The sequence below is a fragment of the Stegostoma tigrinum genome, chromosome 3 (genome assembly GCF_030684315.1).
Source record: "Stegostoma tigrinum isolate sSteTig4 chromosome 3, sSteTig4.hap1, whole genome shotgun sequence".
Taxonomy (NCBI): Eukaryota; Metazoa; Chordata; class Chondrichthyes; order Orectolobiformes; family Stegostomatidae; genus Stegostoma; species Stegostoma tigrinum.
Window position 1 is genome coordinate 65,362,497 of NC_081356.1, and position 19,367 is coordinate 65,381,863.

General features: G+C 40.0%; 1 protein-coding gene across 2 annotated transcripts in view; it reads left to right on the forward strand.

Annotated features, from left to right (window-relative positions):
* The window catches only part of LOC125450743 (protein prune homolog 2-like), a 362,196-nt gene that overhangs the window by 212,618 nt on the left and 130,211 nt on the right, over positions 1-19,367 (forward strand). For both annotated transcript variants that reach the window (XM_048526831.2, XM_048526833.2), the window contains exon 7: positions 13,401-13,559. In XM_048526831.2, the coding sequence (XP_048382788.2) occupies positions 13,401-13,559 (159 nt within the window). The remainder of the gene's footprint in view (positions 1-13,400; positions 13,560-19,367) is intronic.

Below are 19,367 nucleotides of genomic sequence, written 5' to 3' on the forward strand. Positions count from 1 at the left end.
GGAAATTAAATATAATATTAGATCCAACTAAGATGCACGTAAAGTGGCCACAAAGATCAGTAGACCTGAGGACGAGGAGCAGCTTAGATTTCAGCAAAGGAGGAAAAAGAATTGATTAGGAAGGGAAAGATAGAAGACAAGAGTAAGATTGCGGGGAATACCTGTGAAGGCTCTTACAGTCAGTGTATATGTGAAGAGAAAAAGATTAGTGAAGATAAATATGTGTCCCTTGCAATCTGAAACAGGGCAGTTATAATGGGAACAAAGAAATGCAGACCAGTTAAATGCATATCTTGATTCTGCCTTCACAAAGGACGTCACAAATAACATCCCAAAAATATATACAGAACACTGTATCTTAAGAGGGAGGAACTGAGGAAATCAATATTAATAGGGAGAAGGTGTGGGGAAATTGTTGGGATTAAAGGCCAACAAAGCCTTGTGACCACATCCCGGAATGCTCAAGGAAGTGGCCCAATTAATAATGATTGCATTGGTTGTCATCTTTCAAGATTGTATGGATTCTGTAACAGTTCCTATGGATTGGAGAGTAACTAATGTAATTCCCCCCATTTAAAAAGGGGCATTGGGTAAAGATTTCAATGAAGATTCTTCAGCGCCGTATTCACAGCACAAAATGATTTTTAAGCAGAGATCCTTACCAGTGCAGCATTGGAGAGGTCTCTGAGGCTGTCTCCAAGTCACTCTGACCCTCCCAATCAAATACAGGATATTTATGAATTCTGCAATACAAAGAATACATGCAACGTTGATATCAATGCTTGTACCTCTCTTCTAACAAGCACATCCAATCCTGTGACTGAATGATCAATAACAGACAACCCTATGGTCAAGTCTAGGTGTTCTCATGATTTTCGTTAACACCTATCCTTGGGCTTTCACAATACATCTTATTCAATCACATTCCAATACCGACATTTGCACTCACTATTCAATCCTCCCTGCTATCAGGCACATTCCAACGCTGACAGTGTTCAATCCTCCCTCCAGCAAGATTGGGGTTTCTCCCTACTGTTTAAGGTTGCCTGTCCATAGGAATTGAATTAAATCCCCTGATGTTTGCTTGTCAGTTGCATTTATAATTTCAACATACCCATACAGGTTTATATATTGTGTAGTGGCAATTGCCTAAATGTCTTGATTATTGTGGGATCAGACTTTTCTTCCTACACTTTATTAAATAACAACTCGTTGGACTCTTTGGTACCAGAGGCCTCTTGTCTAGGCTTTTCAAGGGTACACCTTATCAAGACAATTTATGTGCCTTGAGCTGACTTCCCACAGGAATCTAATTACATTTCTCAATGTCTAATACACCAGAACAGAAGCTACTAATATTATTGCACAAATGTATATATGCATACACATTTATGTAATTATAATTATTACCTAAATGGTCTTAACTAATGTGAATCTAGTTTTTTCCTCTTCTATCCTGCCTACATTCCTCTGCTCCTTCTTACTAAAATTCCCACGATGCATTTTACTATCTCATCTGGTTACTATGTAAATGAAGGTCATGATTCTGACTGTGCAAACTGCTGCTCTCAGCCATTTTATGTTAGCTGAAAGCCATAATCGGCCATTTTATGTTGCCTTCAGTCATGGCAGCTCCTCCAGAGAGTTGACAGAAAATAGGGAATTATCAACCAGTTGTCCTGACCTTAACTTGAGTATTTTCCCTACTATCAATCGCAGAAGAGTTAATAGCAGAACACTTCAAATGGTGACATGATTGGACAGAGTCAGCCTAAATTTATGAAAAGGCAATCATACTTGACAAATTTATTGAAATCTTTTGAGGACGCAAGAAGTAAAGTTGATTAAGGGGAACAAGTTGAAGTGGCTTAGTTGGACTTTGAGTAGGCATTTGATAATGTCCCAGACAAGCGATTAGCATGTAAAATGAAAGCACATGGGATTGAGGGTAGTGTACTGACGTAGAAAGAGAACTGGTTGCCGGACAAGAAACAAAGAGTAGGAGTAAATGGATCATTTTCTGAATAGTAACCAGTGACAAGTCGGGTAGCATAGGGATCAGAGCTTGGACCCTTAAGAATTTAATATATATATTCATAATATATATTAATGATTTAGGTGAGAGATCTAAATGTAAAATCTTAAAGTTTGCAGACAATATAAAGTTGGATGGGAGGATGAACTGTGAGGAGGGTGCAGAGATGCTTCAATGTGTTTTGGTCAAGTTCAGTGAGTGGTCAAATGCATGACATGTGATGTGGTTATATATGTTATGTATATGGTGGATAAATGTGAGGGTATCCACTTTGGTAGCACAAACAGGAAGGTGAAATATTATCTGAATGGCGATAAATTGAAAGAAGGTGGAGGTGAAATGAGACTTGGGTATCTTCTACAGCCATCGGCGAAAATAAGCATGTAGGTACAGCAATGATGTATTATTGAATGGGTATGTCGACTTTCATAATGCAAAGCTTTGAGGACAGGAGCTGAGATGTCTTGCTGGAATTGTACAGTGCCTTAGTGAGGCCACGCCTGCAGTTTCATGTGTCGTTTTGGTCATCTTATCTAAAAAAGGATGTTCTGACTCTTGAGAGCTTGCAAAGGAGTTTTACCAGACTGATCCCTGGGATGACAGGACTGATGTTTGAAGAGAAACTAGATCATTTAGGACTATATTCAGAGCAATTTCGAAGAATAATCTCATGGAAACCTGTACAAATCTAGTCCTATTAGAAAGGGCAAATTCAGGAAGGATGTTCCTGATGATTGGGGAGCCCCGAAACAGCCACAGTCCAAGGAAACAGAGTATGGCAGTTAAAATTAGGATGAGGAATTTCTTCACCCAGAAAGTGATGAGCCTGGGAATTCTTTGCCACAGAGAGCGGTTGAGACCGAAGCATTGAATGTTTTCAAGAAGGGGATAGATATATTTCTTAAGACTAAAGGGATCAAAGTGTACAGGATGAAAGCAGGAATATAGTAGTGGGTTGGATGATCAGCCATGATCAGATTGAATGGCAGAGCAGGCTTAAAGCACTGAATGGCGTATGACTGTTTCAATTATCTATCTTTCTATGTCTCTCCAACATCACGGTGTGACAGCAAACAGGAAGTGAATGCAAAGTACAAAACATTTAACATGTTGTGTAGACCAGCTGAAACTGAGTTTACATAAACTCACCATATACTTGTCTCTGTTTTTAAAAATTTCAATCTGAAGGAAGTGCTTGGTGGCCTTGATATCACCACCCTTGATTTCTTTGAAGGCAGCATATGATAGTTGTGGTACCGATATTTGATTTCTTCTTTAGCTGAGGAAACAAGCTTCGCTGTTTAGGCTTTGAGAGCTGGAACGGGAACAGACTATTTCTCCCCTTAGACTGTTCAGTTAGATCACGGCTGATCTTTGCCTTGATTCCATTTACTCCCCTCTCTATAATCATTTGATCCTTCACGTTTAGCAAAATTGAAACGAGTTTAGGAAATAGTTACAAATCTTATAGTAGATCTATCTGCAGTGGAGCAATGAAACTTTGAGATATCTTTCCACGTCTTTTTCTCTATAGTGTTCTCTCCATCGCTGAAGATTGTTTAGATTTTTGTTGGAATCATCTTTCCTGTATGAGATTTAAGATGGAGAGTTGATAGATCTCCTGAGCAGCACTTGTACTCTGGAATTAAGTGAGCTAGTTATCCTCAGTGCTGCTTGTTGAGGGAAGGGAAGCGAGTTGATTCCAAAGCAGGATAGGGATTTGGGAGTGGTGATTTTTATCCACACAACCCATTGGAATACACTGAGTTTTGGAAGCGTTTGGCCTTATTTTCTGTTGCTTTGAAGCCAGTTCATAATGCTATAGAAAAGCTATTAATAGCGTAACTGGCTTTAATAAAGAAGTCTTGGTGTATACCTCTCGTTGAAGTGTTGCACTAAGTGTGTCAGTTCAGTATGGTGCACAGTGATTAGTCTGGCTGTTACTTCTTGCTTTTAAATTTCTGGCTAGCAGGATTGTGAAAAGCAAGCTGAGAGCATCAGCCTTTCCCATCTATACGTATCCTCTCAATCAAACTGGAGAGACCTCCCCACTGTGACTTAAGAAAACTGGAAACCTCATGGAGCCAGTCTCAACCACGGGTCCCTCAGGAGGCTTTGCCCTGTATGAGCAGCCCTCTACATGTCCAAATGCATCTGGTTATGCCATGATATCCACAAATGAGATTTCTAGCTATGGGTGTCTAATCCCACTGACTTTAGGGAGGGAAGAATGCTAAGGGAACAAACCCTGACAAGAAATCTGGAGTGGAGTCCCAGAGATACTAATCTGTCATCCATCAGGTGGTTTCCAGCCAAATGCTACAACATAGTTGATTCCTAACAGAATCCTTTCCTTGAAGTTAAACTTCCTGCTTGGAAACCTGGGCAACATTTCTTCTTTCCACATGATTCATCAGTTATAACAGAGTAACATCAGACACTTTTGAGATTGGTCATGGTTAAAGCAAAGCTGTGCCTTGGCGATTTTTGAGTAAGTTTTGGCAAGATCAGTTGGGGCTGTTGGAAAACAAGGCTGAAGTCTGTAATGTTCTAGCCTGAGATTTACTGTTTGCTGATGATACTACACTGGCATCATATGCTGAAGATCATTTGCAACAAATTGTAGGTAGCTTATGCTGGGCCTGCAAGGGATTTGGACTGGCAATCTGTTTCAGGACGACTAATGTCTAAGCCAGAAGGTAGAGTCTCCACCTTACATCAGCACAGATAACCTCACCCTGGACGCCATCGACAGCTTCACATACTTTGGATCAAGCATTACGATAACCAGCGCCCTAGTGGCAAAATCAACACCAGGGTTGCCAAGGCCACAGATGTCATGCCAGAGTTGGGAAGTCATGTGTGGACCAAATACAAACTAATAACCTGCAAAGTTCTATGTGCATCAAACTTGTGTTCTCTGTAACCTACTTTACTGCTGTGAAACATGGACAACTTATGAAAGCCAGGAAGCTTGCTGAAACAGCTTCTAAATCTTCTGCCTCAAGCAAATATTGGGCATCTTGGATAAATTGCTGAATATTGAAGGACTTTAGAATGCAGGAATCCCTTACATGCTTACCTCTTGTCTAAGTAAACAATTTTAGCCTTCTCAGCAAGTTACTCGATCCCATATGTCTTCAGGAATTCATTTATCTTGGGTTTATTTGTATATTGTCTATTCTATAGCCTTGTAGAATAACATTATCCTTGTAGAATAATGGTAATGGAATTGAGTTTAAAAATCTCCTTCAAATCTCTTCTCACATTTTCTATTATTATTTTGAACCTCATTATGATTTTGAGCAGTTGAACCTACCACAATAGTGCACAACTTGTCTGATCTGTTTTTGTTAATTCTGTCCATGACTTTGAAAACTTGAAATACATCATTTGGATGTTTCTTTTGTAAAGGAAATAGCCTACATCGACTGATTTAACATCCTAACGCACAGCAATGTTGAATGTCAATTACCTGTTGCGTCAATCTGAAGAAACACATTTGTTTATGTCTGCAGAGGTAACATAAAGAAATATTGGATAATAGGTGAATTACTTAAGGAAGAACTTGTATTCACGCATTGCTTTTTATTATTGCAGGGCATTTTGTTTGAGAGAGTTTTATAATTATTGGCTTGACATACTCTTTTTATTTCTCAAGTCTTAAGATTTTGCCACCACATTAGCCTAATACTTGAAAATGTGATGGCCAAGGAAAAATGATGACATCTGCCCTGGATTGTTCCAGAGATTACTTCATGCCAACCAGTGACTTTACTGTACTGATTATTTTATTATCATGATTAAACTGGTACCTCACTTTTCAGTCTGATCTTGTTTTCATCTAAAAAGTCTTTGTAAATGCAGTTTCCAATTGGAATTAGAGATTGAACACTGTTGAATTTTCCCTTGAGATAACTAGGTGTAGAGCTGGATGAATGCAACAGGCCAAGCAGCATCAGAGGAGCAGGAAGGTTGACATTTCGTGCCTAGACCCTAGACCTTCTGAAGAAGGGTCTAGGCCCAAAACGGTAACCTTCCTGCTCCTCAGGTTGCTTGTCCTGCTGTGTTCATCCAGCTCTACGCCTTGTTATCTCAGACTCTCCAGTATCTGCAGTTCCTGCTTTCTCTGAATTTTCCCTTCCCTAATCCAGGTTTAATTGGACAGAATTCTTTGAAACTCTGGCTGAGAGGGGGCAACTCTGGATAAACTAAGATTCCAAACTGATAACTAACTCACGGCATCTAATGGTTCATTGAATCAGAGAAACACACTAATTTTATTGGCGAGTCTCCTATTTTCCGCCTAGAATTACTTATTGTTATAATTGTAGACAAGTTCAAAATATGACTGAGCAAGGCAAATACTTCATTTAATGCTCAATAACTGAATATCAAGATAATTCCAAGGCAATGAATGCATTTGACCTACTAATAATAAATAGAACTAGTACATTCAAAACTATTTTAAAAGTATTCTTCTTTCTGTCAATCTTTTTGTTTTTTGTTATGATATCTTCCTGGTTGAGTTGGTGTTCAGTTTTAATATGCTTTGTGTCAAAGTTCAATACAAACAGATCACTCCAATTCTAAAGGCCTGTCACATTTAAGTGTCTTTCTTCATTAGAAGATGGGCTGGTTATTTTTTGCTTAGCTGATTTGCATACTTTAATTAAAATTCAGTATTCTATTATTATCCAATGTGTCATTAGATTTAGCAGAAGTCATAAATTACTGCTGTAAAAATCAGCTGAACATGGACATAGCAGGAAGTCGAGCTGACAACTCTGCTCTGAATATTTTATATAAAGGAAATAGTGTTCCCACTAATTTATCCTCATGTGCAGTTTTTGATGTGATAGAAGCATAGATTCATGCATTATGTTGATTTTTTTTAGCATTATGCCTCTTTAATCTGCTAATGACATGCTCAGAATTAACTGTTTGTCCTCTGTGTCAAAATGCAGAAAGTGGTAGGAACCTGGTCCAAGACATAATTTATTTTTGTCCCAAAATAACAATTTCTGACATAAATGAGGATGATTGAAGATAATTCTATGTTTTGATTCACTTTTGAAAAATCTAAATTTGAGTATGATGATTTGCACAATAATGAACATTTGTATTGCTTCTATTACCACCATTCTCAAAGCAGTGAACAAACAGATGGAAAGAAACAGTGAATGTTGGGTAAAACAACTTAACATAGAAATATCCCTCAATTGAACAGCCTTTAGACACGTGAATAATGTTGTATTCCATCTACATCTTTAGACATGCCAATCAATGCGACAAATTAAACTTCATGCTAGTCACTTAGATCACTGTAAAGCTAGAGAATACAAAATAAACTATTAGATTACTGTAAATTGAATGACAGTAATGAGCCCCTGGCAAAATTGTTGCAGATCAATCATGAGTCCATCTCTTTGACTCTTCTTTATAGGACTTGCCTATTCGGAGTGTGTGTGTGGGTGGGTGGGTGAAGGCAGAATTACTGAAGCGAAGGAACTGTGCAGACCTCAGGTAAAGGAAGTTTAAAAAAAATAAGATTTCTGGTCAAAGCACTAACCCAAGTGCCTTTGAACTAAGCATTTTATTCCAGCAGCTCAGAAAAAATCTCTAGGGTAGTTGTTACCTCCTCTTGGGAGCTGTCCTTGAATCCAAACAGTGGAGCTAATCTTTTGATATCAGTTGACCCAGTTGGGTCCTAATTACCTTTATGTACTGCCCGAAATGCCTTTGAACATTGTAATACCCTATCCTGCCTGTGTTGGCCTTGGTTCAATGAAAGCACATTATTCAGAAGATTGTACGGTCAAAACCCAGAGAAGTGGCAAACTAATCAGTGCTTATCCGTCAGGCAGTGTTAAGTATGTGCTGCACTGCCAGAAGTACCATCTTTCAGGTGGGATGTCAGACTGTGACCATATCTGCTGTATTAGGTGGAAGTAAAAGATGCCTTTGCACGATTCAATCAAAATCAACTATTCAATTTCTCCTAGAGAGTTTTGCATGTTTTACCGTCAAATAAGTGATCCCCACATTGTTTTGTTATCCATACAGTGTCCCTTATTGAGGCCAGTTTATAATCTGTACCTCATTATTATATTTAAGGCATGTTTATCATACATCAGCTTATTATTGAAGGCCACCTCTGTAAATGTCCTGACCTGACAAACCATTAAAAGGGCTCCTATGCACAATAGTTTCATGTTGAGGAAGTGAAAGCATGAAGGAGTCAGCCTTGCTGTCTCTTGAGGCCAGTCCGAAGCAACACCTGAGGTGGGTAGCTGGTGAAGCTGAAATGCAGAAATACTGGGATATCTGCCCAGTTAGAATGATGAATGTTACCTCTCCCCTCTCCATTCATGCCTCCATGCAACCCCTTATATTTTTAATGCCACTCCATGCTTCTTTATATTGTTTATGCCTCCTTAATATGCCTTCATATTCTCAATGCCTACCTCAGTTTTCCAATCCCCTAACTCTCCAATGTGTCCTCCATTCTTAGTACCCCAGTCGCCATAATGAATGAGAGCTAAAAGAAAGTTGAACAATTAATGGAGTGCTCAACCAAACAAATTTCATTTTCACTTGAAAAATCACATTCGTAAATCACATTTGAAAGATCTAAATCTGCTTAGTTATTAAAGCTGCTGTAAAAATGTTTTATTTTTAGTAACCACAAAGACAGATAATCCATTAATGCCTTTAAGGTTTTCAATCAAAATGTTTGAAGGCACATGACACCATGTTATAGTCCAACAGGTTTATTTGAAATCACAAGCTTATGTCAGGTGAAGTCTTTGCTCCAAAAGCTTGTGATTTTAAATAAATCTGTTTGACTATAATGTGGTGTTGTATGACCTCTGACTTGGACCACCCCAGTCCAAAACCGGCACCTCGAGATCATGTTTAATCAGAATGTGAATGCAGTGCCCTCCGCTGATAAGTGATTCTGCACCTTTGGTATGTTCATCATGCATTCATAATGTCTCAGCTATAATGGAAATATCCTGGGAAGCCAATTGATGACATTGCCAGGTGCATGGTTTGACCAGGAATGCGACACATTATGAAAGTTCCTGATTTGCCCTGACACTCTGTCCTCGATGGCAAGAAGTGCAATTTCCCACTGAAGCCAACAGAAGAGAAGTTTTTTCTTGTGCATTCGACAGTGAACATTGCAACTTTGTGACTGTCAACTATTCCCGACCACTATAATTGTTGTAAGAGCAATTCTTATTGTTGGTCATGTTTTTGTATGAGGCTGTCTCCATTATTGCTTGCTGTTACACTGCTTCACAGAACATCTACGTTCTGCCTGCAGTAATGACCATGAGCTTTCAGTTGCCTGCCATTTTAACACACCCCTGCTCCCTGGCCAACATCTCTGTCTCAGGCTTGCTGCAGTGTTCCAGTGAAGCTCAGCACAAGCTGGAAGAACAACACCTCATTTTCCGCTTGGGGACTCTGCAGCCTTCTGGAGTCAATATCGAGTTCAATAATTTTAGGGCCTGAACTCTCCCATACCTTAGGCCCCTCCCTCACATGCAGAGCCTTGTTAGCACATAGTTTGCCATTATCCACCACCTATTGTTAGTCAGTAATAGCCTTCATTAACAGCCATTCACCCTCCTAGCCAGATTGGCATCCACTCCTTTGTCTGTTCAACTGTTCTTCTCTCTCTTTGGGCTCTATTCCCACCTATCGTTTACTCCTTACCACCTCCCACCCCCACCCTATCTTCTACACGTAAACTAGCTACCATCAGTTCTGAGGAAGGGTGACCAAACCCAAAATGTTAACTCTGATTTCTCTTCACAGATGCCGCCAGACTTGCTGAGCTTTTTCAGCAATTTATGTTTTTTTGTTGCACTATTGCTTTCCATGGTTTGCTGCCACCACCATGTTTCCAAAAGGCCTGTTGTTGAATAGAAAAATCACTTGCTCATCGAATGAGAGGGTGCTCTTACCTGAAACAAGATGTGGCCTATTGCATGTTAGCAACTAAGTATAAGTTGTACTGATGTGGCAGACATTGTTACAGAAACTTTGAGGAGGACTAGATGTAAGCTTTATTCCTCCAAGATCCAAAGTTCGTCTCCCAAGCCTGTTTGATTTCATCACAGTAAGAGATGCTTAAGGCATTCTTAACCATGGTATCCTAGTAACTTTGCTCCCTTATGTAACAATAATGATACTGATTTTTCCTGCCCGTAGTGGACAACTTGTTGACAACACACATGATAGGACACAGATGAAGCAGTGTTCTAGTTAAGTTGGAGGCCTGAATCCTGAAAGAGTCCTGAAGTGAGTAGTGTAACACAGTATGGCTGAACAGATTGGGATAGTCAGATTTGAAGAAGTAGCCAAGAGGAAGAATCAATAGAGTGTTGAGGTTGTTTGGCTCGCCAAACTGGTTTGTTGTTTCTGCAGACGTCTCGTTACCGTGCTGGGTAACATCATCAGTGCAGCCTCCGATGAATGAATATGTTGTGGATATGAGGCAGATTTAATGAATGATGTCAGAGTGAAAGGTCCCCCAGGAAATAATGACCATAACGTGGCAGAACTTCACATTCAGTTTGAGAGGGAGATTTTGAGTCAGAAACATCTGTGCTAAGGGTAAATAAGATTAATTGCAAACAAAGAAGGACAGAGCTATGTGTGGAGTGGACTAGGAAAAGGATTTAACCACAAAGGCAGTTGAGGAAAGATGTCAGACATTTAAGAAAATTGGTTGTGGCTCATCAGCAATGACATATCCCAATGAAACAGAAGGATTCTACAAATGGAATAATCTAAACATGGTTAATCAGAGAGTTAAGGATACCATTGAATGAAAAAAAGTACGTATGAGGCAAAGATTAGTGGTAAATCAGGATTAGAAAAGTTTTAATAACTACGAGGAGAAGATAAACTTTGAGGGTAAACTTACAGCCTGTCATGATATTACTTGCAAGAGTTTCTTTAAATTTACAAAAGGAAGAGGGGAGCTAAAATCAACATAAGCCCCATAGAAAATAAGACTGGAGAATAATGGAACCAGGAAATGGTTGAAGAGTTGAATCAATAAATCAGACTTTACAGCATAACATATGAATAGCATTACAAAATTACTAACCAATCAAGGAGCAAAAAGGAAGAGAGGCAATGTATAATTATTCCATCCAATAAAGTGCAAAGCAAACTAATGGGGGCTAAAGACTGATGAGTCTCCTGGACCATTGGGATGTGTCCTAGGAAATTAAAAGAAGTAGCAATAAAGATAATCTATATGCTGGTTGTTGAATACGTTGATTCTGGAAAAGCCCTAGAAGATTGGAAAACTATCAATATAGTACCTTTATTTAAAAATGCAAGTAGACAGACAGCAAATAGCTAATAGTCCACACAGGTCTGGCAGAAGGGGAAAACAGAGTTAATGTTGCGGTCCGGTGACCCTTCCTCTGAACTGTTCTGAGGAAGGACCACAGGACCCGCAATGTTAACTCTGTTTTCTCCTTTATAGATGCTGCCAGACCTGCTGAGTTTTTCTGGCAACTTTGTTTTTTGTTCCTGATTTACAGCATCCACAGCTGTTTTGGATTTTTTTAAACTAATAGTCCAGTTAGCTTAACGTCAGTTATTGAGAATATGTTAGAGTTTATTATAAAGGATGTAATGACAGATCATTTAGAACTGCATGATGTAATAAAGCAGAGTCAGCATGGCTTCATGAAGGGGTAATTATGTTTGACAAATTATATTAGAGTTCTTTGAGGAGATGTCAAGCAGGATCGATAAAAGGGAATTAGTGTATTTAATATATTTGGATTTCCAGAATTTGTTTGATAAGATACTTCACATTAGGCAATTTATTAACATAACGGCCTGTGTTTTCGAGATGTTTTATTAGCATGGCTAGAGCTTCTGCTAATTAATAAAAGATGGACAATTGGGCTAAGACAGAGCATTTTTGGGATGGCAACCTGTAACTCATGGAGAGCCATAGAGATCAGTGCTAGAGCCACATTTATTTACAGTATGTATGTTAACAGTTGGATGACGAAAATTAATGTAAAATCACCATGTTTGCAGATGACACAAAACTTGGTGGAAGTCCAAGTTGTGAGGATGACAGAGTTGATAGATGGATATAAGCAAGTTAAACCAATGGACATGAACTTGACCGCTGCAAAACGTGTGAGATTATGCATTTTGCTCAGAAGAGTAAAAGAGCTGAATATTGTTTCAATAGAGAAATACTGCAGAAAGCCACAGGACAGAGGAATTTGTGAGTCCCCATCCGTAAATCATGAAAAATTAGCATCCAACTTCAGTGGGTATAGGAAAGAAAGTTGGAATATTGGCCTTTATTTCAAAGGAAATAGAAGATAAAAGGAGGGGCGTTCAGCTAATAATATACAAGGCATTAGTCAGACCACAGCTGGAAAGCTATAAACAGTTCTGGGTTCCTTAATTAAGAAAAGATGCATTGGCATTAGGGGGCAGTCTAGGGAAGGCTCACGAGACTGATCTTTGGTATGGAAGGACTGCCTTGTGAGGATAAGTTGTATAAGTTAGGTTTCTACTCATTCCAATTTTAGCAATGAAAGGGGTTCTTATTGAAGCACATTTGTCTTGAGGGGACTTGATTAGTTAGATATGAAAATTTGTTTCCCTTTGTGGAAGAGCCTAAGAACGGATGACTTAATGTCAGAATAAGGAGTTGCACATTTAAGACAGGGGTGAGGAGGAACTTCTTTTCTGAGGGTATTCAATCTGCAGAATTCTTAACTGCAGAGGGCTGGTGAGGCTGTGTCATTAAGTCCATTCAAGGCTAAGATAGATGGATTTTTAATCAGCAAGGGAATCAGAGAGGTTATGGGAGAAAAGGCAGGAAAATAGATCAGCCATGAATCCATAGAACGTGGAGCAGATTTGATGGCCTGAAAAACCTACTTCTGCTTCCATGTCTTATGGCTAATAGCACAGATCCTGCTCATTAATACTTGAAGAAATATTAAAAATGAAGCATCTGGAACATCTCATTTCACAAAATATAATGTGAGCTTTTTCGATGCATTATTTTGTTTGGGATTCTGGTGTAGCCATTCAAGTCATTAAACACTACGTAGCTTGCTGTTCCAATCCATTCACATTCTGTGTTGCCTTTTGAAGTGCCCTGAGATATTGTCATTGTCAAAGCAAAGTCCAGCTAACACGAAAGAATAAAATACCCTGTTGCTGTTGTCTCCTGAGAGAATCATCTGCTGAAATTGTGTCAGCTTTGAAACCACTAAAAAATTGTAAACAGGATTTAATTATTTGTTAATTGGACTTTTTGTTTGTCATTGTTTCTTTATCTGTGTTGCAGGCCTTTCTATCTCGTCCAAATGTTGTCGACAATTTAAAAGTATTTACTGGAAGGCATGGTTATGACATTCTTGTCTTGATGACATCCTTCCTAAATGAAGGTGGTGAAGCAGTTCGACAAGTCGCCATCTACACCGACAATTATGAGCTATGCAACAGAGTAAGTAATTTATCTGTCCTTTTCTTTTCCATTCTTCAGTTCTGAAGAAAAGTCATTGGACTCAAAATGTTAACTCTGCTTTCTTTCTTCACAGATGCTGCCAGACCCGCTGAGTTTCTCCAGCAGTTCCTCTTTTTGTTTGTTTCAGATCTCCAAGCATTTATAATTCTTTGTCTGTCTTACTTAAGTAATGTAAAGTTACCCTCTTCGTTTCACTGCATTTATTTGCTGAACTTTATATTTACAATAAGTATTTTAAAACAAAAGCTATTGTAATTTAGGGGGATTTAGGCTTTTTGCCTATTATTTTAAATACACAGTGATGGAGCCAGGTTTCACTTTAGCATTTATAAGGACTACCTTTTTATTTTTGTCTGTAAAAACTATGGACAAGTTTTTCAAAGAAGTTTTATTTTGAAATACCAGAGAATTACTAGGATGACTGCAAACTTTTACAGCAAAGAATTCAATACCTATCACGAACCATTCATTTTTTGTGCCTGTGTTCCTGCAATATGCAGACTGTTAGGAGCCAAAGTGTTGTTTAGAAGTAACACTGGCTCTCGCTAACTGAAAACATTGGACCTGGAAATAGTTTGCAAAAACACTGATACAGAGAAAAGGGTGTGCTGTTGTTCTCCTCAGCAGATGCTGCCACTTCTCTGCAATGTTAAAAAAACAGTTTAAGCATGAAGAAAACCTTTCCCACAGCAGTAACTGTGAGCAATGGCCTTTGAATTGGAATCAGCAACATTTTCCAAGTGAATTGAGCAATACTTTTACAAACCATTGGAAGCTTCCAGAAGAAGTGAACTGAAACCTGGGCATCAGGAATCAGAAAGTGAAGACCACTGAACTGACTTTCCATGTGTTTTCTGACCGCAAACAATATTCTAGTTTACCCATTTGGTTGTCAGTGTTTGTGTGTGTTTGTGTTTGTGTGTGTTTGTGTTTGTGTGTTTGTGTGTGTGTGTGTGTGTGTGTGTGTGTGTGTGTGTGTGTGTTTGTTAATGGAGTTTATAAGGGAATTAGAGTTTTAGTAGCAGTGTTACATGTTTGCGGATTTTATCTGGTTGCCTCTAGATATAGTCTATTTATAAGTAATAAATAATTCTTGTTTAGTATGGAAACCTGGCCCATGCTTTCTGTCAACATTGGTTTGAAGATCAAATAAATTGGGGTACTAAGCAAGTTTTGCAGAAACTCCAACATTTGGTACAACTGCAGGAGCAGCAAGGCTGTATTTACAGCGCGCTCAGCCCCTTGTGTGTGTCGTAACGTGTCCAATTTTATCATCAATTATCAGGATTAGTGCGGAAGGAGGCCACTGAATCTGCATCAAACCTGTGAAAAACATTCCACCCAAACCCATGCCCCTACTGTATTTCCATAACCCCACAATTACCTGGGTATTAGGATGCTTTTCTATTGGTGCTTATGAAATGGAAATCATGTTTGACAAGTTTATAAATGTTCTTTGAGAATGTATGGTGTTTAAGGGGGAAGTATATTTGGATTTTCAAAATGTATTGAATAAAGTGTTGTATAAAAGTTTGCAATGCAAGACTATACTCATGATGGTGGTAAATAATTCAGGTAAAAATCACCAAAAAGCACTGGCTAACTGACAAGAAACAGAAACCAAAATTATTCTGGACACTGGAAATCCGAAACAAAAACAGAAATTGCTGGCAAAGCTCAAGAGGTCTGGCAGAATCTGTGGACAGAAATCAGAGTTAACATTTCGGGACATGTGACCCTTCATCACTCGACCCGAGACGTTAACTTTAATTTCTCTGCATAGATTCTGCCAGACCTGCTGTGTTTTTCCAGCAATTTTGTTTTTGTTTCTGACAGAAAACAGCGTTGGAATTAAATAAGACCTTTTCTGGTTGACAAACTAACTTGTGGAGAGCCACAGTGTTCGGTGCTGGGGTCTCAGTTAGTTACAATCTACATTAATGACTTAGATAAAGGAAATTATTGCATTTTTACCAAACTTACTGACTGTACAAAAATTGGTAGGAAGGCAAGATGTGAGGAAGAAAACAAAACTCTGCAAAGATATTTGAATAGATTAAGTAAGTGGGCAAAATGGAGACAGATTGAGTACATTGTGAGATAATTTGAGGTTATACACTTCATGGGAAGGGAAAGATGCGAAGAATTTTTATTTTAAATGAAGAGAAGTTGCAGAATGGTGTGGTGAAAATGGATCTGCATGCCCATGTATAAGAATCGTGAAAATTTAGCATGCAGCTACAGCCAGTAATTAGACAAATGGAGCCTGTTTCTTTACTGGAAGGTGAGTATTAACTAAAAATAACAAAGTCTTGTAACAAATGTGCAGGACTTTGGTGAGTCCAGACATAAACTATCACTTACAGCTTTGAACTCATTATTTAAGGAGGGAAATACTTAGATTGGAGTTTTTTTCGGAGAGGGTTAATGAGGTTGATTGAGGAAACTCTGGAGTCTGAGCCTATATTTGAGAATAAGAAACATTATTAAAGCATGTAATATTCTGAGGGAACTTGATACCTGTTCACAGGATGTTTCCCCTCATAGGTAATCTCAAACTAAGGGACACAGTTTCTGAATAAGGAAGTGATGAGGAATTTCTTCTTTCTAAGGGTCACAGATCTTTAGAATTTATACTCTAGTGAACAGTGGAAGCTAGGTTTTTCAATATATTTAGTTAGGCAGATTTTGTTTTTTAAATCCACATAGAGAGCCCAATGTTATGGGGGCCAATCGAGAAAAGGGGATAGTCTGATCAGCTGTGATTTTAATGAATGGTGGAGATGAGTTGAAAAGCTTCCGAACTCTAATGCTCAGTTGCGAAAGATGTATATGCATGCATCAGCTGTTTGTTCGCAAAGCTACAGAAAGACATTTCCTTATTCTGATGGCACAGCATAGATTGGCTGTGATTCTTCGTCAAGGATTTGAGCAAGATATTTAGTAGTGTACATGCAACCAACGTACAAATACATTTGGTCTGGCAGCATCTGTGGAGAGAAAACCGAATTAATGTTTCCAGTCCAGTGACACTTTCAAAGAAGGGTCTGCTGTCCTCAAGAAAGGTCACTGAGCTTGAAACATTGACTCTGTTTTCTCTTGACGGATGCTGCCAGACCTGCTGAGTTTCTCTAACAATTTTTTTTGTTTAATATTTCCACTGTCTGCAATTCTTTGTTTTAATAGACAAAACATTCATCTTTCTGATGTGCCTCAATGGGTAGCGTGGTCGAAATTAAACCACACTCTACTTGGAATCATCGCAAAAATTTTAAAATTATAACCCAGGTTGACACAAAACTCAGATCAGGTTTCTGTATTTGGGGTGGCATGGGGGCTCACTGGTTAGCACTGCTGCCTCATAGTGCCAGGGACCTGGGTTTGGTTCCACCCTTGGGTGACTATCTGTGTGGAGTTTGCACATTCTCCCCATGTCTGCGTGGGTTTCCTCCCACAGGCCAAAGATGTGCCGGTTAGATGGGTTGGCCATGCTAAATTGTCCATTGTGTTCAGGGACATCTAGACAATGTGGGTTATAGGGTGATGGGTCTGGGTGGGAGGCTCTGAGGGTCATGTGGACTTGTTGGGCTGAGGGGCCTGTTTCCACAATGTAGGGATTCTATGAAATTTAATAAAGATGACAATTTATTAAAAGTTCAACGAACATTTTATTAACTGCCACATATGGGACCTGGAGTGTGCCAGTTGACCAAATATTCTAGATAATTGAGGTATGCGTAACTGCAGTAAACCCTGACCAAGTGAAGCTTTGAGACATCTACATCCCTCAAATGTCTTTGTAAAAACATTTGCATACCTTCTTAAAATCAAGATAAAAATGCAAGTAATGGAACCATAATGTAGGGGATATACACATCAATGTTATATTTCATTTACAGCATAAATATTTGGACATTGTGGTAGATTGCGGTATTTAAGGTATATAATTTTTGATGGTTTATCAAGAGTGCCATTTGATAAGGCGTTGAATAAAACAAAGTATGGTTTAATTAGACTTCAGCTACAGGTAAAAACTCATGAACCATTGGCATGTAAGTCTACTCATTAAAGGTCTATTTTCTTACATGCACAGACAAAAGAAGTTTGTTATAAATGGAAAGAAAACCTGGGAATGAAGTTCAGTGATTCCTGAGATGATTCTTGAGCTAGTCAGAACTCTGCTTCTTGGTCCTCCTTTTATTTGCAAAAAGGCACAAGATAGCTGGTTCACTTACTAAAATTGTTCTCAGATATACTTCTAAAATCACAGCTTACAGCAATTGTTGGAGGGAAAATAACCTGGTTTTCTTCAGACTTAAAGTGGCTTTTCCTGTAGAGAGCTCCTGATCTTGTTGGGCTCTGATGGCTAATCATCCCCAATGGACTACAGTCCACATTTAGGCCTTCCCAATTTGGCCCCAACCACAAAAATGTCTACATTCAGGACATTGAGATCCTTCAAAAATGTGACTCCTGTAACATACACTCGCAGCAATGTGCCGACATCTCCTGGCGCTACAATCAAGCCGACCCCAGCTCAGCCTCCCTCTCCCAGACCTGCAAGGACCTCTCCTGTTTTTTTTATTCTTCGTAAGATCCACAACCTGAACTTACAATTCTGCTCAACTTTATTGGATGCTAAAAAGCATAAGTACAGTAAACTTACAGGTGACTGCCACCCAAAATGGGCCTCTTGCACCTCCCAAAACCCCAGCTGTACCCAGGACCTTCTCCACAATGTGCCCACTGCCATCAACCATGTGACCACTTGTGGACCATCCGCGGATGACGTCACATCCGCCACCGCTGGGTACACCACTTTGGGGACAGCAAACGCCATCGACACCTGCTGCTGATGCCACAGCCTCCATTTCCAAGTCCAACACCATAGACACTGAGGATGCACCTGCCAACACTGCTGCTGCCGCCACCTACCCTGCTCTGCCGACCACCAACGCCGATGTAACTCTGGACGTTGCTGACATCAACGCAACGTCACCCACCGCTGACGCAACTCTGCCCACCGCCGACACCGACATTGCTCCGCCCATACCCTCCAGAGCCAGCAGCTCCAGAGGAGACAGCAGCACCCAGCCCTGCCGAGTCTTCACTATCCCCCCTGACCTCCCCCTCACTGAGGACGAACGGTCAGTCCTCAGTAAAGGGCTCACCATTGTGCCCTCTACCCACACATCAACGAATACCGCTCATGCTTGGATATTGAACAGTTTTTCCATAGCCTCTGCCTCTGTGCTCACTTCATCAATCATGCGGCTCACCCTCCCCCTATTAACCCCTTCTCCTGCCTCCAACACACCACTTCCTCCTGGACACCACCTCAAGGCCTCCTACCCTCCCTCGACCTTTTCATGTCCAACTGCCGTCATGACATCAATGGCCTCAACCTGTCCACCCCTCTCACCCACTCCAGCCTCTCCCCTGCAGAATGTGCAGCCCACCGTTCCAATCCCAACGTTACCGTAAAAGCCGCGGACAAGGGAGGCGCAGTTGTCGTATGGCGCACTGACCTCTACGTCACCGAGGCCAGGCTACCAACTCTCCGACACCACGCCCTACTGCCCCCTGGATCATGACCCCACCCCCGATCACCAAACCATCATCTCCCAAACCATCCGCAACCTCCACCTCAGGTGAGCCCCCACCCACAGCCACCAACCTCATTGTTCCCCAACCCCGCACCACCTGCTTCTATCTCCTTCCCAAAATCCACAAACCCGCCTGTCCTGGCTGACCCATTGTCTCTGCCTGCTCCTGCCCCATCAAACT